Below are 26,766 nucleotides of genomic sequence, written 5' to 3' on the forward strand. Positions count from 1 at the left end.
TTCAAATACATGCTTTCTGAATGATTGTGTATGACGGGTGTCAAACTTTCGCCCGGGGGCCAAATGTGGCCCCCAATCTCCTTTTTTTTTGGCCCCCAAAGGAATCCTAAATATGAACTGCAGCTGGCCCGCTGCTGCATTGAAATAGCACTGCTTCTACAATTGCCGGCATCACTTGCATCTATAGCCCAGCAGGCTCTCTGCCTATGCGTGGCCCTGCATTGGACTGTTTCATAGACGCGAATAATGCTGGGAATTTTAGTAGCAGCGCCATTTCAATGAGGAGGGAGTTTCAGCGGCAGGCCACTCATAAGATTTAGCTCCGCATTGGCCCAGTCGTGCATTTCCAGCACTCCCAAAGCTACAAATAGAGAAAAAGGCATAAGATTTTTTCTTAAATAAAATAAAAAACAAAAACTAAACAATAAAAAAATAAAAACATTTTTTATGCCTCTTTTTCTTGTAAAAGCTTGTTCCAGATTGAATGTGAAGCAAAACCTCTTTGTTTCCATATGAAAAGGGTTTATATCTAATGAGAAGGAAAATTTTTTTAAATAAACTTCAAGGTTGGCCCGCATTTTTGTCTAAGTTTTTAATTTTGGCCCTCTGTGTATTTGAGTTTGACACCCCTGGTGTATGAGGTCAATAGCTGTATTAAATGAAAAAACTATATTGGCTGTCAGTGAACATACAAACATATTTAAAATGTTATTTATTCATATCGCACAGTGTTTTTTTTTTTTGTTACTAAGTGGTTATTTATATTGCATAGAAATTTTGCCTGACAGTAATTGAGTTCTGCATGTCCAGAAATAGATCATATTTAACATGTAATATGTACTGTGTGTGTTGTACAAATGCTACATAACCATAAGTCACTTAGTAGTGTGTTGTAAGTGCTATGCTTTTACTGTGTGATAACGTACAAATGTGCATAATATATTAGGTATCTGTAGTGTTTCATTAATCTTCTTTTTGAAAAAAGGTTGGTTTGATTAACTCCTTATTGAGAAAATAAAAAATGAAATGCAGGTGTAATTTTAACATTTTGTATTTTAAAGGTTGTGGGCTATAATCCATAGGCCACTAACAGCACATATGTGGGGAAATTGTGTATTAATATTATTATGCACATTATAAGTTCCCTCACAGGGCATCTCCATTCATCTAAGTCGGGATGACTCCTGTGCAGGCACGGAGAAGGGGAGCGCAGGTGTTAGAAAATACTCATCTGTCCGGCGACTCCTTGCTGTGCACCATCCTGGTAATAAACATTGTCTGTTCTGTCCAGCAGTGTCAATTGCGGCAGCCAGGAGAGCTGGGATACCAGCTGCCCCTGCTTCTCTTTAGATGTGCAGCCTGATGTATTTATGGCATCCCCAGCATCCATTGTTAGGCTGTGCACAGCTGAGGGGGATTCTAGAGGCTGATCAGCATCTGGCTCAGTCCTGCACTGCTATTGGCTGCTGGGACTTTAAAGCCTCTCTGCTCCCAGTCACCAGTGCCTGTTGTAGTGTATAGCTGAGCTATTCTGTTCTGGAGATTTATCGTCTGATTTACTCTATAGACGCAAGTGATGCTGGGAATTGTAGTAGCGGCGCCATTTCAATGCAACTCATATTTAGGATTCCTTTGGGGGCCAAAAAGACGTTGCAGGCCAGAGTTTGACACCCCGGTTCTAGTGCTTTGTACTGGCTCTACTGGACGCAAACTAGTAATGGCAACCACAACACGGTGCAGTTTAAAGAAAATAGATCTGCTTCGCATTAAGTGGTATGAACAATTCGTCTTCGTCAAAAAAATATACCCTGTAGAAATTGGACATTAATTTTGTGATCATGCAGTTATACTTTTAAGGATGCACCTCCCCAAAATGTGCACTTATTCTACCTTATTCATTGAAGGCTGCTGATTGACCATTTCATCCACCAGTTACAGGGTGCCCCTGCCTGCATCTGTGCAGTACAGCCCTATGGACGTCTATGGTTTTGGGTCTTGAAACTTAAATGTCCTTGGTACTGTGCTATGCAGGTACGGGAAGGAAGAGAGACAAACTACAAAGCCGCGCTCATTAGAGAGAAATACGAATCTTTGGAGGGTGGGTTAGATTTGGTCAGGTCAAGGGGGAAGGCTGGTGCACTTATCCTTTAAATACAGCACATCTGGTCCAGTTCAATCGGACAGTTTCCATTAACCTTGGATCCTGTTGTTGGATCAGTGATGATTGTGGGTAAAGCATCCACTTAAATTACCATTGATTTTGAAATTATTTATAAAAAAGAAACTAATTATGATGTAAAAAATAAGCTTGAATAACAAAAACAATGCACATTGTGTAGCTGAATATAACAAATTGCTTCATTATCTATAGTAAATGCAGTCACACCTTTATGTCCTCTAAAACATATTCTATATAAGTAAGAGAGGGAGGCCATATTTCTCTGGCTCACCACAAGCAGATAAGGGTCAGTTAATGTTGCTGGGACCTTTCTGATTCTAAACTGCATTCACCTTAATTAACTTGCTATAGCCATATCACAGGAGACACTGCTTACAGACAGCAGGCGTCTTAATATTACCACATGCATTAACATGAGTTGACCAGGAAAATTATTACCCACTCCGTTAATTAGATAAAAATGTGCTATTAGCTTGTGAGCTTTTTAAAGTAAACATTATGCTATTATATTTTTAGTTCAGAAAAGAAGTAATTGGATTTGCATGTTGCATGAAGTCTAGGCCCTTCTTAAGGGAGGAAGGGAAGTGTGTTTTTGCCTGATGTTCAAGTAAACAAGTGTTCTCAGGCGCTGCTCTCCTGCTCAGTCTCTCACTAGTGGGTGACACAAGGGAACTGATTAGAAAGCTCTACTTGTCTCTTTAACATTCTCTGGGAGGCTCAGTGCAGGGCCATTCAGGGACCAATGCTAAGACCTCTGTTCTCCCACAGCCAACCTTTTCTTTCTGGGTATAACCATGAGCATAGAAAGAGAAACTACCTAATGTATATTTCATCACTCTATTGCAGCTCAAAATATCATATATCTCTCTCTCTCTCTCTCTCTCTCTCGTTATGCTATGCACAGTCTATCATAGGGCAGTAATTTCCATAAAGCAGTGTCCATACAGACTGCGCAGTAAATCACACCCTACATCTGAATCAAGAGAGGAGAATCGGTAACTATAAAAAAAATAACACAATCCCTTAACACTGTGCCCACTGCACATACCATAATCCAGGCTTTAATTTACTAGATTAGATTGTGATTAGTGGACCCTGCAATGAGAACACACAGCACATTCAGGCTCATTTACTAAAGGACTTTGGGCTTAACAACTAACAAAGTGAAAAACCTAAGTTCCTTTAGTAAGTCAACTACAAATGGTTTTTGTCAAGTTACCAATGTAATGGTTACAAGTGGTTATTGTCATTATTCACAATAACCACCTTTTAAACTAAATGGAGATAGTAGTGTTAGGTCTGTAGTAGGCTTAGTATCATTTACAACTATACAGGGGACTTGAATTAGGAATGCTAGGCCAAACGTGTACTTCTGGTCCCTAGGCAGTTATATTAGAAAAGGAACTGCTGACACTTGATATGTGTTTGAGTTGCACCGTTCACACCAGTAAGCTGTGAATTGCAAACAGTCTGCGCTCTCACATATTATTACTTTGTGTACTATTGCTGTTATCTTTCATTTATATAGAGCTATCATGTTAAAGAGCAGTGTGAAGGTGTCCATATTGTTCTCCACAGCCTTCATCATTGTAGTTTAACAAGTAGTTAATACAAGCCTGCGTATTGCTAGGTCAATGACAATATGAACATTTCATTACTGCTAGAATAGACAGCAGGACATGTGCAAAGAACATTTTATTCTCTATAGAGTAGACTTCCTGTCCTCTTGATCACTGAGCACATATCACAGAAATAATGAATCGATGTAGGACATGTTCTGCTTTTATCTGGCTCCTCTTCAAATTCATTTTTTTTGCTTAGTGACTGTGGTAACAGGGAATCTGCTCCTATTTAAGGAATAAATGCATACTGTCTTTTATGTCACTGTGATTTTTAATTAAAAAGAGAATGGGCCAATTCCTGCTGTGGTCACATACCCTATGGAAACTTTAATAAGGGTGTATATGGGTAATTTTGGTGTACTTTTATTAAAGGGAAATGAATAAAAAAAACAGCTTTTGGTTTCAGCACTGCATAAGATTTATTGAACCCTATGGGGAAAGTTCCTAGTACCCTAAATCGGTTTTCTTAGTTTGTGACTTTGTATCAGCCTCTTCAGAAACAAATTGGGGGGGGGGGGGGGCAAACACACAAGTAAGAATATTACCTCTCCTCTTGTGTGGCTTCAAGTAATAAAAAGCAGGTTGGAACATGAACAACATCTTAGCTGAATATTTCGCAAGTAGAATTGTTAGCTGAATCTGTTTCTCTAGTGAGATATAACACAAGTCCTCCTGTACTGCCCTGACTATAATGAGTTAAGTAACACAGCTGTCTACAGGTGTGATTTGATATGTACAATAGTGTCTAGTATCTTTCTCTCTAGAGAGAACACAACCCCTCCTGTGATCCCAATATGAACTGACACACACATCACATTTTTTTTTTTTTTTACAATTGTGGTGTGAAACTGAGTGCCAAGATTTTTTTTAAGGCTATGTAGGAGATGTATTTGCGACCAATTAGCAAAATTACTGGTAAAGCATCTGTCCACGCTTTAGGTGCTAATGTTGTAAATGGTTTTCATGCTGCACTGGCTATGAATTAATGTGTTAACCTGTTAATGAAAATGTAGACGTACAGCATTACACATCTTTGCTCACTTAACAAATTATTTTTATGTCTTTATGGAGATATGCTCGCGCTGTAATCTTGCTTCCTCTACTCTCCCTAAAAAAAAAAAGGTCTGTGCCATTTGCTCTCACACTGCAAAGTGTTCAGTACAGAACAGACATTTACATATGTGAAGTGCATGTTTACATGAATCTTCGAAGACATAAGTGATTTCCAAACCTTTTAGTTCATGGCACCCTTTGTGTTTAGGATTTTGTCCCCCAGGCCTCCTGATCCAAAGCAAATACCTAATCTTACCCCAGAGCCTTTATAAAAATAAGCTATTCATTCTAGTCTAAGCTATGAAGGATTAAAAAAAAAAATGTATAAATTAAAATTTCATATTGAGAAAAAAAAAATACCAGCATTCTAAAAAAACAAGTTACAAAGAGTAATTGCGTCTGGCTATTAGACGATACAAGCGTGTCCCTTAATGCAGTACATGAAATGGGATTGAATGCCTTGGAGTTCTCCAATATAGTTTTTAAGGTTATTTTTCCATTTGCACCTTCAAGTAGAACCAGAAAAAAACAACCCTTATATATGGCACTGACGTTCTGACAACGACTACATTGGAACATTTGCACATAAGTATGCCAATAATAGTGTTTCTCCTGACAAAGCCATTGTGCGAAACACATTGAGGTACACTTTGGTATTGAGTATCATGATGTATATGTATGTAAATAATATTACATTTTGTAAATATTATCATGTGAACTTTATGGAATATTTCTGTCTGTAAAGATATTGATCAATACTTTTATCTAAGGATGAATATATTTTATATATGTACCTTGAAAGTCCCATCAATAATGACAGTCCCAAGCTTACCTAATTAGGGATGTGGTACAAATAATTAAGGACTTTAACATTAGCTGTTTATTAACTGGTGTTTTCCTGATGGATAGGAGTGTATAAGCATTGTATGTAGAAGGGGCTTCTGTACAGTGTCTGGATGCCACTGTGATGCTTAGGAAGATGTCAGGCTGTATATGTATCTGTATGCAAGAAACATAAAAAATCAGGTGGTGACCCTACCCTCGGCACCCAGTCCTACAAAAAATCATATGCTGTTTTAACTGCAAAAGTTTTTTCTGTAGTCTCTTTAAAGTGCTTATATGTATGAAGTTTATTTCACATGTCACCAGGCATTTAGCAGATATTGGAATGCAACATTATTGAAAAATTGCTGGATTCTTGCATCATTTTCAATCACTATAGAAATTATATAGAATAAATGCAAACTCATGTTGTGAGTAGCAGGTAATAATATCGATACAGATCAATAAAAAATGTTAACTCTTAAAATGTACTCTATAACAACAGTATATGTTGAAGGATATTTCTAAATACATGAACTCACAACCATGATCTTAAAGAGCAAAGGTTCCAACAGAAGAAGAAGGCCAATTATTAATTACAGGGAATAGGAACTAGATTGCTGAAGATTGGGAAAACATTGTTTGATCTAATAATCCATATTCCTGTTTCTATATGCAATGGTCTTTAATTGTAGATCCACTTAGATCCTGTCCCTAGGCTGCATAGCAGTTCATTGGCAATAAAACTGAAAGCATTAACCTGTGTCCATGACATTATATAACAACTTTTTCTAGAAGGCCATCTCAAATAAATATTTTTAGTTTTTCATATATTACCTTTAACATAACTTAGAGGATCTTCTGTAGAATCTATTCAGTTGCATTCTGTATGAAAGTTCAATAAAAAGAAATTACATCTCTGAAACAGGTGAGATTTTGTGGTGTTCTCATCATACTAAAATCTTTCACTGTTTGATTAGAGCTTGAAGTTCTTTACGTATGTCAAGAAACATTTTAAAACTTGTATAAAGCCCTTAAGTCAAAGGTAATCGTATTTTGACATAATTGTTGGCCCACCGGAGACATATTGTTGTGTGGTGGAGCTTTTTCATTACAAGGTGTTGACAGCTATATGTTCGTGTTGTTTAAGGCATTTCAGCTGTGTAACAATTTCTTGACTTGATCTTGGTGTATTCTGCAGTGTGAAACTACTGTAGCTAACTAACTTTTAGTGGTATTGATTGCACCTTTTAAACCATAATGCACAGCTAGAGAGCTGGAGAAAGGATTTTAAGACAGTTTGTATTGTTTTTCTTCCTACATAAATACCATGAATGTCTAGAGCCTGATTTATTGCTTTAAAGAATGTATTTCAGTCAAGAGCATTATTAATATTATCCAGGGATTTAAATCAGGACTTTTAATGGGTTAGTCCATAACCCTTTGTTTATTCAATTAGAGCCAGTGTACTTCAGTTTATCAATTTGTTAAAAGATACAGTTTTACTTTAATGTCACTGTTCAGGCAGGTAACTTTACATTTTCATTATTCACAGTTTGATATAATGAAGCATTCAGATGTTGGCTTGATGGCTGCAAGCTAACCAAACCTGAAGCAGCAAAAATGTCCTAAATTATAACATTTCCATCACCTTGCATAAAAAATTGCATTGGGTTTATTTCCTGACATGTTAAACTCTGTTTTTTCACAACATTTGTCTATGGTTACTGTGGACAAACATGGATTTAAGGCGTTAGTAAATGTATGCAGAACATTTTTCCTGCACATGACAAATTTGTGTTTTTGTTTATTTAGAATAATAACCACACTAAAAAAAGACATTTTGTTTATCGGCGTCATTGGATATATATCTGCATCTGCATTGGATATATATCATATATCTGCATCAAGATCCTTTATAGATGCAGGCACATGAAAAAGCATGCACAAAATATTAGTGGACTTGAGCCTGTGGTAGGTTGCTGTGATCATCCTCATATCTAAAATGGCCCCTATCTATGGTGTAGAGATTTGTGGAAATAGATTTCCTGCTTATCTACCTTGGTTGTTTGTATAGTGCTGAACTTTTCTTTCGTTGTTCATAAAAAATTCAACACTAATTTAAAGTTAAGGTAGAAGTAAAGAGGGTCCCATTGTTTTAAAGTGAATGTTCTTTATTTATTTATTTGCCTAATTAAAGAGTGGGGAAAGGTTGTGTCTTTTGCCATATTATACTGCAAAAAAAGGTTTAATGGATTTCAGAAGGTGGGCAGGTGGTTGTAATCATAATGATGCACTTGCAGCAATAACCTAGTACTGCTTGGTTTTTTTTTTTTGTTCTCCCCACTAACAAGTAAATTTTCAGGTCAAGCATTCGAGTACAGCTTTGACTTAGCTGGGAGATATGTTATGAGATGGAAATTCTTTTCAGTATCAGCACAAAGAAATTTGGTTACTGTACCTAACCACATGATATAAAAGGAAAATAGGAACTGAATGTTTATTAGTGGGTAGGAGATTAGCCGAATAGCATAGTGCCTTACATAGGTTTTTGTTTTATTGTGAATTCAGTCACATGCTACTTGGCTTTCATTCTCTGCTGGCTTAGATGGTCAACTATTAAAGTCTAGTTTCAAACAAATAGCTCACCTGGAATTTAGCCTTGATTCCAAGCTTGATGAAATTGCTTTGTAATGTTGCATATGCACTCAAAATTTAGAGCTACCTTACAGCTAGGTTCACATTTGTGGTGATGTTGGGGTATAGGGGAATATGTGCTGCCTGCCGGTCCGGTCCATCTTAATTTGAACCTGTTTTTTTTTTACTTCACATGGGCAAACCAAACTCAACTTAAAAAGACTTGGTAGCCTTATGGGTGGTATATTCAAGTTTTGCAAAGCTTTGTTTTCTAGGTTGATGGAACTTCCAATGTATTATTATTATGAATGTTGTTTTATTAGAACATTTCTTATACCTGTCCTATTATATTTATATGTTAGGTGTTCTATACATGTGTATTGTGTAGCTGTAATCTTTCCAAGACTTATGAATTTTATAACCGCATGTGTCTATCAAACTAGCTTGTAATGAAATGTTCTTTATATATTTTTTAACAGGTATCTTACTGAAGAGGGATTTGAAGCTTGTAGAAGTTCATCTGATAAAGTTAATAAGAGTTCTTTTCTCCTTGTTGCTCTCAATGTAAGTTTTTTTTTTTTTTTCTGATTTAATATTTCAAAAACGAATATGTTGTAATTGCTGAAGAACACCCTTCTAGGTTCTAACGTTCGTCACGCCTAGTGTACAGGAACATTCCTGTAACTCCTTCCCAAACACATTAAAGCATTTTTTAAAAGCACAACATCCACACTTTTCTAGAACCTTTAGGGCTACCCAGTCTACGTAAGAATATGATGTTGCCCCGTTGGCCTAATGGTTAGGAATAATAAAGTGCTAATAGGTATTTAAATTGCTCAACCAGCATTACAAAAAAAATTCAAAAGTACAATACACTGGGGAACAATTTTGAACAAATTTTTGGTTGACTTCAATTTTTAAGCTTATTTCCACTAAAATAGTTATTCTGATTCTGAAAGTGCAGTTAGTTTTCTTCTATCACGTCAGGTTTTTTCTCTACTGCTTATATTAATGCGATTACTGTAGCATGGATTTGTATAGGCTATTAATTTACATGCAAGAAAGTGTGGTCAGAGGTTGTGCGCTGCTCTACGTAGTGAATATGCAAAATTAATTTTTCTACTTACACAAGTATTTCCTTTCTTTCAGATCATGTCTGGATGTTTCTCGTCGTAGGTGCCTAAACAACCCTGATTCATTTTGTTATATCTGTGGCAGTTTAACCATTCCCAGTCAAAGAGTAAACATCAGCACAATTGTAGAGCAAGCCTATTTAGCATATTTCAAAGTTAAACATGGTGATCAAGATAAGTCTTGGGCCCCTTAAATCCCAGTGTCGGTTTTCCTTACACTACCCGCTCTTGAAGAACATGATTATTGTGATCAACTAGGTGACAACAATGATGAAGAGTTTGTTCAGCATGAGTTGAGTGAATAAGCAGGTGATTTGGGAGTATCGAAGAAGGCTTCAGAACTCCTAGCATCAAGACTGTGGGAAAAACTTACTTGAAAAAGGAAGGTATCCTACTTTCGAACCAGAGAAATTGCATTTCTGCAGTACTTAAGAACTGACAGTGGCTTGGTGTATTGCCCTAACATACCTGGTTTAATCTCCCCAGCGGTAGCCCCGAGTCACACTTGGGGTAGGTAAACCTTTGGGAATGTTAGTGAATACTGCGGTTACCTGATCCGCCGGCATCCAGCGTTGTCCATCGGCGCGATCCCTGTCTTCTTTTTCTTCCTCTGGCGTCTACTGCACACGATGAATCACCAGGGGAGTTCCCGGTGACGTCAGTGCGTGTGTATGTTGCCGGCGGGGCGGGAAATTTAAAATCCATTTGTATTTCATTCAATACAAAATACCTGTATTGAATGCAATACATTGGATTTATATGTGTAAAAGCAGTACATTGTTCTCAAGAACGTTTATTTTACAGTATATATAATAGTATAAGTATAATTTTTTTATTTATTTATTTAATTTATATTATTTTTACATGATTTTGTGTTTCAAACTTTATTATACTCAAACTATTTTATTATACTGTAAAATACATTTTCATGAAAAACAATGTACCGCTTTTCAACGTATAAAACCGGGAAGAAATGTACCGCTAGGGTCCAATATTTAACTCAACTGAATGGCAACTATCCATCGATAGCTCGAAGTGGAGCTTAAAGTGTGTCCTCCTTCACAATGGCAATATATTTGGGTCAGTCCCAATTGGCCATTGTTTCTCTTTGTGAAGAATATGCAGACATAAAAAGAGTCATTGAGTTGTTGCAATATTACCAAAACAATTGGGTCATCTGTGTTGAGCTTAAAATGGTATGCTTCCTTCTTGGTCAGCAACGGGGATGCACCAAGTGTGTAAGACCCTGTTATTTGTGCATGTTGGACAGCAGAGCTTGTGAGAGGCATTGAGTGGAAAGTAATTAGCTTTCAAGATCTGTCCTAAAACCAGGGGATCCAAACATTCTACATGAGCCACTTGTTGATAGAAAGAGTATTATATTCCCTCCTCTGCACATGAATCTGGGTCTGATGAAGCAGTTGGTTAAAGCTTTGCCAGCTGAAGGCGACTGGTTCACGTATTTAATTTTGGCATTTCCTGGCCTGTCATTTGAAAAAATAAAGACTGTGCCTGTTTTATAGTCCACAGATTCGGCAGCTCATCAAAGATGAACATTTCATCAGGACAATGTCAGAAGTCGAAAGGAATGCTTGGTTATCATTCAAAGCCATTTTCAAGGACTTTCTTGGAAACACACAAGCAATTAATTACACAGAAATTGTCCAGAAACTCTTGGAGAGCTACAAAATGCTTGGTTGCAATATGAGCATCAAGGTGCATTTTCTGCATAGCCATCCTTCTAACTTCCCAGGAAAAACCTTGGTGCAGTCGGTGATGAGCAAGGTGAACGATTCCACCAAGATTTGAAGGTCATGGAAGGATGCTATCAGGGTAGATAGGATATACATATGATGGCTGACTACTGTTGGAGCATCCAACGGGATTGTCCTAACACTGGACAATCCAGGAAAAGTTATAAGCGTACATTTTTACGTTAACCGCTCACCCGATTAATTTTCAAATGTTTTACTGTAAAAAAAAAAAAAAAAAGTCATAGAGTAACAATAAATCCTTTGTATGAACAAAATAAATTTAAATAAACAGTACATTTAAGTTATTATTTCAATATTTTTTCATTGTATGTAAAGTTTGTATGTTTTTTGTCAAAAATGGAGGGTACCCTATATCGTAAAAACTAGATGTGATGCCAAAAAACTGGGGTAATTTCTGGGTTCACCACCCAAAAAAAAAAAAATGCGTTCCCCAGTGTTATAAACTGTCTTTGCTGTAGCATGTGCAAGGGCTTTCACCAGAATCTTCTCTACATTGTAAAATTGGATGCCGTAGGTGAGAGGTGAAGAAATCTTCAATGGGTAGGAATCCCCATTTACAACCCTGAGTCACTGTACAGACTAGGTTATCCCTTGAATTTATATGAAGTGGGGTCAATGTGCACCAGTGTTTATCACTAAGTACACAAAACACTTATACCAGTGTTTTATTAAAACTTGACTGTGATGATTATCAGATTACGTTTTTTGGTGTAGGATACTAGAAGTAAGCATGACAGTCTGCTTTTTTCTGCTTGCATAAGGCTCACATTGTTCATAAGAGCTCACATTGTTCAGAGAAATGTTCTCTTTGCTGTGCATTAAAGGATCAAGTATATATTATGGATATTAGGTATCACAGAATGTGTGAATGTTTCCTAAACGAATACATATGATTTCACAAGGGTAAGATGTAACAATACAAGAGCTACAATGTAGCAAACATTTTGTAATATGTTTATTACATTCTAAAGGGCATTAAACAAAGTAAAACTTTTACTCCACAAAGTGGATATTTTTGTTATCATTTTTTTGTTTAGAGGAGAAAAAGATTAGAGGACACTTAATTCTCCTGCCTCTTAAATGTCTGTAAATACAGGTTTACAGATAAAATCAGTAATGGTACTTAATAACCCTTGTCCCATCATACTTCATCTCCTACAGCGCTGGAAAGATTCTGTGCTGGATACCAGATGCTTATGTTAATTATCACATGGCAGTTCAAATGATTTGTGCTGCAGCTGAGCAATTGTCTTAATTCTGTGCTTTAGTGACTTCCAACCAGAACCAGGAAAACAAAACAACTCATTCTGGATGTCATGTGTCCTTTTCTCTCATTGCTAAGTGTTTTGAAATGTTTATTTCATTGTAAATTTGTATGTTTTATAGTGTTTATTTTTTTGGATGCTTTGAATTGTACTGTGCATCAAGGGATAGGTTTTTATATTTAACTGTTGCTCCCAAGCCATAAAGCTCAAGTTCTTCTCTGACTTGCTGCTTTCTTCAATAGTCCTACTATAAGTTAAGGGACCTGTTGATAAGGATAAGTAATGAACATTTAGTCACATGGCAAGGCAAAATTAAAAAAAAAAAGGAAAAAAGAGCATCAAACATATACGGTACATCTGTGTAATACATGCTCATGTTCCTATGTTTTAGCCCAGGGGTGTCCAAACTTTTTGCAAAGAGTGCCAGATTTGGTGAAGTGAAAATGTGTGGAGGCTGACCATTCAGCACGTACTCAGGGTTAGTGTGTGCATGGTCTGCGCCAGTCCTGCACAGCACACACACACACCTGGGTGACGTGAGGGATTCCCTGTGCACGGAGTCCGGTGTCCGTGCGAGCTCTGTGCAGAGCACATTCTTGGAATCAGAGTGGGCGTAGTCCGTGCGGGTCCCACACAGCACACACCCACTATAATGACGAGGATTTCCTGTGCACACATGGGGACTCCTGTCCTGCCAATTATGGCCGCCAAGTAGTGGGCCGAAAATTGCAAGACGGTTGATCAACTCTAATGAAATATAAAATATGACAGAGGCTGCGGGCTGGTAACAATCTGAACATGGACTGCAATTGGCCCCTGGGCCGGACTTTGGAAAGGTCTGCTTTAGCCCCTGCAAGTACAGTAAAATACCTGTTGATCTGTCAAATGCTTTAAAACTATTTGCTTTTGTGGGCTGACGACACCTAAAGCATTTTTCTAGGCTGTGACTGAGTGTTTTCAACCATTCTTCTTTTTGGTTGCTAAACTTCTCAACCACTTCTGTGTTCTTGGAGTGGTGGTAGGCATTTCCCCACGAGGACTTCTACTAATGAGCTGGCATGAAGGATTCCTAAATAATGTGGGTGTCCTGTACTGACAAATGATTGTTTCTGTGGGAAACCATATACAGGAAGACACAAAGGAGTCCCTTAGTGGCGTTCTTAAACATAATTCAAACTTTAATGAGCAGGTGTATGTTATTGTATAGAACACTTTCATACAGCTGTGTGATATCAGAACAATTCTGGAATGAGTGGTTTGGTTTTGGTAACACAACTGATTTGTATAATGGAACCTTACATTTTGTGCAACCTTTATAACATAAGTATATAACAATGCTTTATTTATATCTATGGCTATAAACACATTGCCTGTGTAGTAGATTCAGCTCAAAAGTTTAAGTGCTGTTTAAAACACCATAAACCACTTCATAGTAACTGTACACGCCATAAAGCCTTTTTATTTTAAGTGGTAATATATATTTTTGAATTATTACCCTGCAGTATTTCTTTCATTTATTTATCTATGACAATCTCATCCAACATCCAATAATGTATTTAGAATAATAATCATAAAGTTCCTCCATTTCACATATAGGATTCATTTACTATAACCAATCCCTCACCTCAGAATTTGTATGTTTCTAGCACTTGGAGACATTCAGCTTAATCCCAAAGTTGTTTACACTTCTTTAATATGTATAATAGAAAGGTGAATGTGCAAGCACTCTACTTCTATTTACTATTACTAATACTTCTAACACTCTACTTCTACTTTTCCATGGTATTTGTTAGAAAACCCAATGCTGCTATAACTTTTGACAAGCCCAAAGTTATGATGTAATATGTGGGGTGTAATAGCAACTAGATGATATCCCATAGCTATTTCCCGTGTTCTGCATTAAACCACTGCTTTATTAATTAATGATAAAAATAAATTATATAACATGGTTCATTGTTCTTTTGTTCAAGATGAAATGATTAGCTGTAAAGAATTAAGTTTCAGTGTTTTTAAGTAAGGTAGAGGCCAATATAGTAGGACTACAGGATTGTTCATAGATATATGCCAAAGCACAAACATGTGCCACTTGGATGTGGCAATCAGAGTTGCATGTGCTTGTCCTAATGTATACAATAATTTGACAACAGTTTTTTTTTTTAAATATTAACACAAATTGTTCAGATCATTCAGCTAATGAAGGAACCTGTTATTTTATAACAAAGCAAAATCCTTTTTAAGGTTTAAGAAAAAAACAGCCTTTTCTGTGTGAAAACACTTGCTATTCCACAATTCGTGTGCATCCCAGATAAAAAAACTAATAATTAAAATAAAGGAATGTGTTATATATATGTATATTCCTTTTAATAAGACGTTGAGATAAATTGCAATAGGTAAAATGTATTTTAGGGTTAGTCATCAATGAAACACCCCTGACGAGAGAGAAAAAGAAAGCTTTGAAACTGGTTTTAAGTACTGTACACTTCTATATCTGTTTATAATGTTTTCACCCAAAATTTTCACAACTTGCTGCTGGGATTTACACAGTTTTTTAATCAAATTCAATTAGAAAAATGGACCTACCTTGAGTAATAGCTGTGCTATCCTGTGTGAAAACATTTATAAATTGACTTGTGTGTTTTAAACCCTATCAATGGCCTTTTATTTTCTTCCTTTTTTCTGTTAAATATGGTACTAAAAGTAATTTGTTACATGTGTTTATTAAGTACACAAATTACCTGTTCTTCTGGAATTTTTGTGTGCTAATAACTTCCTGCTGAAGCTTTTGCTTTCCTTAATCTCATTAACATTGTTCCCAAGTTTGTGCTACAGATCATGTCTCATCCCTATGTAATTGTGAAGATGACAGAGAAATGACATGTCTTAGTTCCAGTAATAGTCATAAATGTATTGGTTAACTGTACACTCAGAAGGTCTGGTATGCTACTAGCACTGCAGGGAGTATTTCATAGTTATTATACATTTATTCCTCAGGATTATTTGATGTGAGGGCTCAGTGTTAGAGAGCTCAAATATTGTAAGTATTATTGTCACAGAGGTGGGTAGGCAGTTAGTAACATACTTCAAACTTTTGGTTGTAGTTTATATGACATGGAGAATTGTTCTGTAGAATAACAGGTATAGCTATCTATCCTGGCAGTTTTGTTCAAATGTTTTTTGTTTGATAGACAGTAAAGCAGATTAACGTCTCTTTAATCTCTGTACTACTTAATGCAAAAACATATTCTACTGGCAGAACATGTCCCATCTTTCAGAGGCTTGTGTTATCATGCAAAGGCGAGCCACTTAGTCTCATTTCTACATCAGGACAATAGCTTTTTTACCACAAGTCTTGCATGAAAACCTCTTCCGACCAGACTTCTCCAGGATCTAAAAGGGCTATCCCATGGTCGCCCTGGTGATGTTGGCAGTTGGTGTAATCTTATTATGATGGGAATTCGGTATGAGCCGTCTATCATTGGTTTCCTTGGCTGCTTACTTCACCTTCTGCAGGTGAGCTTGGGCAGCACATTAGTACTGGTCTTCCTTGAAACTTCTGCTTGTGAGAGATCTGGTTTATTTCAAAAGATCACTTTGCTGCGCTGTTGTACAAGCTTTCTTTCAACATGACTTATTTTGTTTATTTCTCGATTGTATTTAGAAGTAGAACTATGTTCTCTAGGGGAAAAAAATAAACTGTAGGAGAACAGCACATTTAGCACCTAGTGCAAATGTATTATTAGTTACCTTGCAAATTCCCACAGATATCGGTGATGGTTCCTTGTCAGTCAGCACCTAGCCCTGCCCACTGCTTTTTAGGTTGACAGCACTGCCCCTGTGTTTAGAAACCTCCTGCTGGGAGGTGGATCTCATGAGCCACAGTTGCACTGTACTGTATATCTACAATTATTAGTAAATATATGTTTTGCTGCTTTTTTTTTCACAAAATAGGATGCATTATTATCTGGACAGGGAACATAAATGTTTAATGGAGTGCAGAGTTCGAGTTGTTTTTTGAAGGATTCTGTATGTTTTTAAAATTAAAAAAAAAGGAACCCTCATAACTGTAATAATTAATAGGGTTATCCTATAGATACATTATCAACACCTGTTTTCGTTGTGATGTAGTAAATATGCACATTGACTCCTATTTATCACAGATGTTTTTTATTTTAATTTCATGTTGCAGTTTTTCTTTTTGTCAGAGTCTCAACACAAAATGCTATTATTTACTGTTTTAATTTTTTTTTCTCAGACAGATATTAGGAACATTGGAAAGAAATTTCTCCCCAACGACATCAACGGAGGAAAAGTAGAAAAGGTAACGAGGAATGAAGCTTTTTGTCAGCTACTTGTTTTCATATTTGTCTTGTCATTGTTGCGCTTTACTTCTGGGGAACTGCATCTTCATTTTTCATTGTTTTTATTCCCCTCCCTGTAAAATCAAGACACTTTGTATAAGGTTGTACCTCCAGGGAGTTTATAAAAGAATTGTGTTAAAATTGAATGCCACTGCTTTTGACCTCTTTTGTGTCGCAAGTGTAGCAGCTTTCACTTGAACTGATTATGTTCTGCCTCCATCTCTTGTGTTTGTGCGTAGTTGATGGAAGATGCACACCAGTGTTTTATTAATGCTTCTGAGAGGATTTAGTTTGTGAAGCAAATCAGACCTGACTGTTAGCGAGATTTTTCCGTGTGTGCTTCAAGCTACCAGCTGTTTCTTTTTATCAGATGGTGCTGCAGTGTTTGACTGGATTCGTGACAAGTGTACCATCTTCCTTAATCAGCAGAGGGGCAGGAGGGACTAGCAAAGCAGGCCACACTTAATATGTATAGCCATGTTTAAACTAGGTCCTCTAATGAAACAGATGCTTTTTTTGTAGTGCACTCCTCTTTTGAGGTAACTGAACTTCTTTCTTGCTTTTCCATTTCACTGGCTAGAGCTGTTAAAAGTCACACAGGTATATTAAACCTGGGAATTTAATCACTGCTGTCTTTCCATGTAGCTCATCTTTGTTCTTCTTGGTTAAATTCCTTCTTTTAGATTAGATGTTTAAATCAGTTCCTGGCTTCATGGAAAAATGAAGGCTTCAAGCCAATTTTTTTTTTTTTTGGAGGACATATTTAAAAAAAGCTTTGAATATAATATTCAATTTTATTTCAATAATATGCGGAGAAGACAGCATAATATTGAAATTTATACTAATATCATGATGTATCTTGCTAGGATACTTACCTGGTTTGCCCCTGCCATACTTGCCAGGATTCAAGCCATTTGCAATATATAATTTTGAAAAACACCATGACTATATGTGATTTTTTTTAATATTTAGAAGGTAGGACTTAGTAGAGTAGGACATTGTGGCTTTGATGATCATTTGGACTTATTGTTATGTATTATTGTCTTGTCTAGTGTACCAAAAATCATGGGTAAGCAGTTGTGCACTGCAAAATGCGTTGTTGCTTTTCTGGTCCCCACTAGACTTTACTTTGTAATCTGCAGATGTGATTCATGTTTACTTCTCATATACTTTGCTTTATTACGGTTTCATGGAAAATGTGGGGTTCCAAATTACCACCTTGTGGTAGATGTGGTTTCTTATCTATGTGTCCAGTAAATATGATGTTTTAACATATTGTAAAAATGTTTTTGAAATTTATAAAGCGTTATTAATCATCTTTAATGCCATTGAAAAAGTCCCAAATCTATAGATGTCAACATTCATGTTTTCATTATCTTTTTTTCGAATTTCATTCAACTAAAGGATTGGAACTTATCTGCATGTTCCAGTACTTACTTATTTATAAACTAACTGCACCACAACCTTACTGCCCCACCTCACCACCTTTTTCTAACAGATGTACATTTTGTACTGACTCTTCCACACGCTATAGTGCCATCTCTCATCTTTCGATTTTTAGGAACCCCCAGGTTTCTTCCAGAGTTTGCTAGGATTTACTTAAGGAATGAATTATTGGTACAGATGTAAGAAACATTTTTCCCACTGAAAACTAGAGTAATGGGTCCTTTGTCCTTCAGTAAGAGAGCCTCCTTTTTCAATGTAAAGATGTCCTTCTCTACCTGATCACCAATGTGTACACTAATCAATGATAGTGATAATTTCACTGACCATAATTATCGAGAATGAAACATGTCTCAACTGACCAGAAATGTGGGGGAGCACTAAAGGTTTTTATTAGTTCTATTTCTGACTTATTAGTTCTTATCTGACTTAGATTAATTAACATTTTACTTAACTGTTATTACTAAAAAAAAAGTGTTGTAAGTCACATTGTTTGTTCTTTTATTTTTTCGTATACTTTAACTTACTCTTCAGACTAATGTGTCATTAGTGATAGATTCAGTAATTAGCAAGGTTTCTTTCAGACCTAAATTTTACTGTAAAGGCACTCCATGTTATGTACTATTTGGGGAAAACCAGGCTCAGTTCAGCATGCAGTGCTTTTTTTGAATGAATCAAAATAGAATTATTCAGTATACAGCAAAAAACTTTGCTTTGCCACCCCAAACTTGTATTTCTGTTACCATTTCTGCTAAAGAGAAGCAAAGTTCCAAACTGACAATAAAGCACTTGTTATGCAGTCCAAAAACTTGGGGTTTGTACAATCTATTAGAGTGGAATTTTCTGTTGTGGTTCCAGTGTCCCCATATCTACTAAGGTAACTTTTCCAGAACTCCCTGGAAATATAACGCTCCATCTGCCAGCACAGGTAACCCCTAGCATACCAGGCCCTGTCTGGCTGAGGCTTCCTCCTTGGACAGATTATGGAATTTGGATATTTGGAATGAAAAGTCCTACCCAACCTTCTCTTATATTACAGAGCCTGGGGACCCTGGAATAGTTTCTAACAAACCTGCAGCCATTACTTGCTCACGTGTGTATGAATTTCTATATTACAGGTGTAAGCTGCTGCTGGGCGCTTTTTTTGCTTCACTTAATTCGTTTTGAAGGATCTCCTACTTGATATGGCCATATTTGGGCTCTGGTCATTAAATCCCTAATATATATCCCTAATCCCAAAATACTTGCCTCTCTTATCTCTCCTAATAAAGTTGACAATAGGACTGAGAAATGTGTAGAGATCTTTAGTATGGGGTTTGCATTTGATGGCTTACTATGAGATAATACTACTAAAAATGGTATCTGTAGATTGTGATAAAGCATATTATGGGTTGGCCAGGTTTTTTTTTTTTCTCGAATCATAAGTTTCTTGAGAAATAATGGGTCTGCCGAGTAACAAAACAATCCTAAATTATTTGTAATATATTCAGTCAAACAATGACAGAGAGGTCAAAATACAATACATACTTTAATAGTTGATAGGATGTGCTTTACTGTCAAGTATCAATACAGTACAAAAACAAACAAAAGTTGGGTAATTATTATTGTGCAGCCTGGAGCTTTAAAACGACCAGACTAAATAAAATATTCAGTTTGCATGTAACCCTTTATTTGTGACATGCATCTAAATTGTATTACTTGCGTTACCTTGACAAAACAATTTTTTCTGCGTTGATCATATAATAACAATTACAGTTATTCCTATACTGTTTAAAGCGGAACTAAACTAAGTGGGTGGTGAGCTGATTCCATAATCAGCAAGTATGCACAGCATGCCGATTTATATTTACCTGTATGCAGCTGCCTGGACCTGTCATTGCTGCATCCTCGGAAGGTGCCGTCTTTGCTGGCTCTTTGGCCATTATATAGCCATGGACATTATAACTCCTGTGTGTGCATGGATAGACTGTAGAGCTTACTCAAAAAGCCACTAAGAGCCAGGGTTTTTTTTGGTCCGTCAGTACTACCTTCTGGTGACTTTTTGTTGTTGGTGTTTGACTCCTTTAAAACAAATTTGTGTTGAGAGTAAGATGGAGTTTACCATTACTGGTCTCCTCTTCTGAAGTTACCTGTTTCCTGGACTCATTCTTTGAATTACTGATCCAGAGTTGTGACCTTATTATGAATATACTTGTCATATTCTTGTTTTTAAATCACTGATTTTGAATAAAATACTACATTTTGAGTTGCTGGTTAAAAATGTCTCTTTCCCCCCCCCCTCATTATAGTTTTCTTTAGGAGGACTGATAACTCATTATTACCCATACCCCTCAGTATGTCGGACTTCCCATTTACAAGCCACAGGTGTTATTGTGGAGTTGGCCACCCTTGTGGGTCTAACAGTCTCCACTCTTCTAGAAAGGTATTCTACAACACACTGGATGAATTGTGCTCCTTTTAGTAGGAGAATAAATGATGGTTACGTATTCATGTTGGACCAACGGCTCTGGTTCGCTGTTGATGTCCCAGTTTATACCAGAGGTATTCGGTAAGGTTAAGGTCAGGGCTCCTAAAGCTAAACTACACCATACTCCTTTAACAATGTCTATATGGTCTTTGCTTTGTGCACTTGAACTTCATAAATGAATAATTTGAAAGGATGTTCACATACTTTTTTACAATGTAGTATATATATATTTATATATATATTGGTATATCTTCTTGACTGCCAAGTTAATATCACTTCTGCATGGTAGAGCTTAGACAATATGGGGTAAATGCCAGTTGCAGTATTGAAGGAATAGGATGTAGGGTACCAAGGGAATATGTTTATATCTTCAATAAGACTAGATTTTTTTTTATTATTATTATTATTATTATACAGTATTTATATAGCTCCATCATATTACGCAGCGCTGTACAGAGTCCATAGTTGTGTCACTAACTGTCCCTCAAAGGAGCTCACAATCTAATGTCCCTACCATAGTCATATGTCATTAATGTAGTCTAGGTCAATTTAGGGGGAGCCAATGAACCTAACTGCATGTTTTTGGGATGTGGGAGGAAACCGGAGTACCCGGAGGAAACCCACGCAGACACGGGGAGAACCTGCAAACTCCATGCAGATAGTGTCCTGGCTGGGATTCGAACCTAGGACCTAGCGCTGCAAAGGCCAGAGTGCTAACCCCTGAGCCACCGTGTTTGCCTCAAATGTGCAAAATTAGAAAAGAAAACCAAGAGAGAGGCTTTTTAGTGGCAACACTGCAAACAAGTGATATCATTGGGCTGTTTTAGCATACTACGCTATATAAAGACCAACTACACTAGGTTTTCACAAACGTGATACAGTAATTGTTAATACCAATATACAAATCTATAATGGTTCAGCTCATATTCAAAAACAATTTCATACACAATTTTGTCTCGTTGAACTGGCCCAATTGAATCACTTGTTTGCAGTTTTGTCACTGAAAACCTTCTCGCATCGTTTTATTTTATTTTCTAATTTTGCTTGTTGCACTACATGCAAACCTACATAGTCTAGTGTAGGATCATGTCTTGGTTTTTACTTATCGACTGCGACCCCAAGCAAACCTCAACTAGATACGTGGGATTTCTGTATCTAAAAAGCGAAAATGTAAGTATAAAAAAGATATACATTCAATTGTCCATCATAGTAAATCAATATCTGCTTTGGTATAATACTTACGAAGAGCTCCCAGTTATTATTACAATACAACTTCATCATCACATAAAACCTTTAAAAAAACATTCTCTTGAACCAAGCTGTCCAACCCTTGTCGTGCATGAAATGATTGCCAAAATACCCCATCATAGCACAAGTACAGAACTCTGCATCTCTAAAGAAGATCAAACACAAATTGCTGTTGTCTTAAAGGGAAAAAATCTTAGTATGTTATTAGGATTATTGTTAAGGAGAATATGGTATTTTACTTCTAAGCTCAGAAAGAATGGTAACATTAAAGAGGAACTATACTCAAAAACTAGTCTTTCAATTAATAATCTATTCTTACTTACTTGCACTAAAATGTCAGTCTTCCCTGGTGGCACTGGCTGGGTCAGCTTGTATCCATGCAATATATATAATGATTTATGAATTGTTTAGAAGTGGGCAGCTTGTGACTGGCAAGTTTACGTTTTCTTCCTCTCCTGACCTTCTTCTTCCCCTCCCTCACTGCACTGAGAGCTCACAAGCTCAGCATCTGCAGACAGATATGCAAAATTAGGGGTGGATTAGAAACACTCCCACCACAGATGGCATTTCCCAGATTGCACCTCACCGCCTAGGCGAAGGAGAGACCTTTTTAATGTTCAATAGTAAAAGCAAATGAAAAAAAAAATGTTATCCATAAGCCAAAATTGATTTTGTGAGTAAAGGTACGCATTAAATATAATTGTGTTACAAGATGATAGAAAACTTACATGACCGCTAGAGCTGCCTTTGTGGTAGTCCCATGTGGCAGAGCTGATCCAAACTGACTGCAGCTTTGGCAGCTCTTATGTCTTTATTGGCCCTATATATTGATGTGTTGTAACATGGCAGCTACCCTGGTAGCTTGCTTAAAAAGAAAAAAGGAGACAGGGGAAAAGCCTTGCTTAGACACAATAAGCATTTCTAAATGTTTCCCATAACCTAATAATCAGGACTGTGGAATCAGGGCAATATTGTGGTATCTGGAATTTGAGTTGGCAAAAATGTTCTTATTAAATGTAAGTTGTAAAAACAGAGTATGTAAAAAGTATAGGAGTATGTAAAATGTCCAATTTCACAGTGTACAGTCACGATAAAGTAGTCCACTTCTGTATTCATCAAGTACACAGCGGAGTTGTCTCTAGTATGAAGCTCAACTGACCTGATCAGCAGCCTAACATTTATACATCTTTGTAATACGGATCATACTTGGCTCATGAAACATATTTATTTTATAGGATTATCAATTTTTTTGCTTGTTTTTTATATAATTTCATCCAGGTTATACAGTAAGATTACATTCTACATATATATGCCCCCTGCATACTGAGAGTGTTGTGAGAAAGCAGAGGTATTGTTTATCACCCCATGCCAGCTTCACACACCTGTCTGCACTTTTTTTTTTATTTACCAACCATTTTACAGCTATATACCAAGTTTAATTAACATTTATATTATTTTAGGTTTTACCATTACCGTTTTTTGGTTTATGTGGTTTAATTGATGATTTTAAAGCAGCAAATGATTTAGTTTATATTTTTAAACAAGTAAAGTTGTTCCTGATCTTCATTATATCTACAAATACTTAATAAATACTTGATGAAAACAATAATTAAAACTTTATTTTCATTTCTCTGTTTTTGGTAAAAACGTTACTGGTTTACATGCTGACAATTACAGGCGTGGAGTGTCCGCTTCTTGGCCAGGAGTTCTTGTTCCCAAAAGCAGACCCTGTCTTTATATTGCTTTACAATGGATAAGCTTTGGCAGTGACGAAATGCAGTGTATGTTGTGTTTCAATTAACTTGTAACATTGGCATACGTCAGCATATTTAAATAAGAGGAGTTGCAGTCGGTCGTACCAAAAAATGAGTTGAAGGCGGTATTGTACCAACTCTACAGCCCTGCTAGTAAATCGTTATTTTTTCAGTTCAGGTTGATTTTAAGCAGGGTTTTTGGTAAAACAATGAGCAAGTTTGGTAAATATACCTCCAAAAGCAGGTTTGAGAGTTTGTGTAATGAAATTTATAGTCAGATACCCATTTACTAAAAATTCAGGACACTGCAGTCCAGTGATGCAGTGGTGTCTATTTGGGGCTTTGCCCAGTGCATAGGCCTCCCATCCCTCCTAAAATAGGTTGCAGGTTCAAACTTTGTATGTTGGAGTGTCCTGATTGCTTTATAATGAATTGCAATTAGTCCATGTATTACGGTATTTCCTTGTTAAATAATCATTCTGTACTTGTATGTATAATATTGAACTTTGGTCAGATACCAGTGGGATTATTTTTCTGTATGCAGTTATCGTGTTTTATATAGGGCCCTGTTGCAACACTTTTTAGTATGCTTCTGTTGTGTCTTACATGTGTTCTTTTCCCCTGTGTACAAATTCCCTGGTCCTCTGATACCAGATCACATAGATTAAGGTCTTGAATCTAAGGATCTCGGATTCTGTTCATAAAGCTTTGACACAAGATTGGGATTTCTATTTTCAGATGTGTAATTGCCAATTTAAATCTCACTGGGTGCTTTTACAGCCTTTTAAAATAAGAGCATGGTTTTGGTGTTTGCTGTGTGATTTGATCCTCCTAAATGGCTGAATAACTGTAGTTGAACATAGTACCACAAGATGGCGATAGATCTCCAGTCATTACGGTTTGTAAGCAAACGTTAAGGTTTGTGTTATCACCTTTGTAAATACGAATTGCAGCTGGTTCCCAATACCTGTACCCTAAAACTTAATAATAATCCCCTAAATTGGTAAAGAAAGATAGTAATGATATAATCCAAAATACACATACATGGCATACATATTTGTAATAGTTTTTATGTATATAGTGGAGTACAGTTACAGAAAATAAAATGAAGAAAAAAGTACAACTAAAACAGATTTAATAAGAAGTGAGCTAAATGTTTGATTTGGTTCTTGAACACATTGAGGACTATTTTTCATGTGCTTTAACGTCTAGAACTGAGCTTTGTAACGTGACATTAAATTCTGGTGTAAGGATCTCATTTACTTACTCCTGGTTGACATGTTCTGGTTTATTTAATACATAAAAATAAATTGATGTAACTCTTAAAACTCACTTGGACAGGTTTTATGCAAACAGCACCTGGAGACCAAATTTGTAATGAGCTTCTATGGTATCGAAAAAGTGCTTCTCTTTTTTTAAATCACATTACATTTGTGCCGGTATTTATTTAAATGGTATTTTTAGTAAATATACACTAAAATGCAGACAAATGCACTATTTTCTCCAAAATATCTACAAAGTAAAGAAAAGGGCAAAGCTCTTGGTTTATACACAATGTGTACCCCATCATTTTAAATTGTGCTTTGTTTGTGAAGCCAAAATGATGAAGTAGTATGGAAAACTAAACAACTGCTACATTCTATTTGGTGGTGAGCTTCAATTTATCTATTTTATTGTAAAGTATCATTATGCCTTTGTGTGCAGAAAAAGTTTTGCATATAGCACAAAGTTCTAAGCCCAAGCTGCATGTTGCCAAGATAACCACAGGAGAATGACACAAAGTTAGTCAGCACAAACCCTAATTTGGTCTGTCTTTCCTTGAATTTTTATAATGTAAATCATGGTCTGTCTCCCATTCACACCTGCCCTTCATTTACCCAGATGAATGGAGGACAGACCAGGATGATTTATACTACACAGGGTACACTTGAAAAGCGCAGGAGCCGAACATTGCTAAGTTATCGATTTCCTATGGTATTTTTGTTGATTGGGATACAGAAAAAGTTGATCTAAAGACTGATGGAAAATTACCAATCTTATTGTATAATGGAGAGATGATGGTGGAAAGTGTGTGACCTCCAGTTCCTCGCCCCTTTTTCCTGTCCTGTGACCATTGCAACATCTAGGGTATGTCATTTAACATTCGGAACGTGGAAAGCAACAAAGAAAATATCTCCTGAAGAAGTGGACTGGAGTTCTGTGAAACACGTAGAGAACATTATGCCATTTTGAGCCCTTTTATTTGTCTGAAGTTACACACCGAAATGGCAAAATGTATTTATGTTGGTTTTATTTAATATATTCAGATAAAAAAATAATATTGTTTTATATTGGTGTTTTATTGAAAGTGATAAAAAAAATGTGTTCATAATTGATGTGATTTATGGCTGCATTGAAAGTCCCATATATGTTTTTGGTTTATTTTTGTACTATGTAAGATTAAGGGATGTGGCAGTTTGTAATTAACCAGATGAAATAACAAACCCCCATAGACATGTCTGTCTTTTCTTGTTATATTTGCAGCGGATTTCTCAGAACTCATGGGTCTTTATTTCTGCTGTTCTGATTACTGCTTTATGTTTTCCCTTATTATGATTCCTTCTAGGCTACAATGTCTAATCCTCCCCTTGTTTCTGATATGTCCCCTTTTGTTGTTGATGCCAAAAAGCCTTTACAAAAAGCCTTTACACAAAACTTTAACTTTTTTGATGCTCTAGTAGAAGAGTTTGCACCTACCTAAACCTAAAGGTTTTCATGGAGTATAGAGAGGTTATTTTGGAACCTTTCTCATTTTCCAAGTGCTACTTCTGAGACCTGCTCTGTAAATTTGTGCTCCTTTGCTACCTATCCTCCCACAAGCATTGTTTGTGATTGTTCAACGCCCTACAGAGCACACCATTACGATCACAAAGTTAAATTTTTTTTTTTCTAATTTCAGTTAATGTACACGTACCCTTCATATACTCCAGACTCCATGTGAAGTACTATAGGGCTTGCGTTATCTTCCACA

The 26,766-nt window shown here is 36.4% G+C and overlaps 1 protein-coding gene across 3 annotated transcripts in view; it reads left to right on the forward strand.

Moving 5' to 3' along the window:
* The window catches only part of TDRD3 (tudor domain containing 3), a 153,708-nt gene that overhangs the window by 37,106 nt on the left and 89,836 nt on the right, over positions 1 to 26,766 (forward strand). For 2 of the 3 annotated variants that reach the window (XM_072410485.1, XM_072410486.1), the window contains exons 2-3: positions 8,793 to 8,877; positions 16,739 to 16,804. In XM_072410485.1, the coding sequence (XP_072266586.1) occupies positions 8,793 to 8,877; positions 16,739 to 16,804 (151 nt within the window). Of the gene's footprint in view, positions 1 to 8,792; positions 8,878 to 15,828; positions 15,997 to 16,738; positions 16,805 to 26,766 lie in introns of those variants that run through there. The other variant, XM_072410487.1, reaches the window with a different exon arrangement.

This window comes from Pyxicephalus adspersus, chromosome 1, assembly GCF_032062135.1.
Source record: "Pyxicephalus adspersus chromosome 1, UCB_Pads_2.0, whole genome shotgun sequence".
NCBI lineage: Eukaryota > Metazoa > Chordata > Amphibia > Anura > Pyxicephalidae > Pyxicephalus > Pyxicephalus adspersus.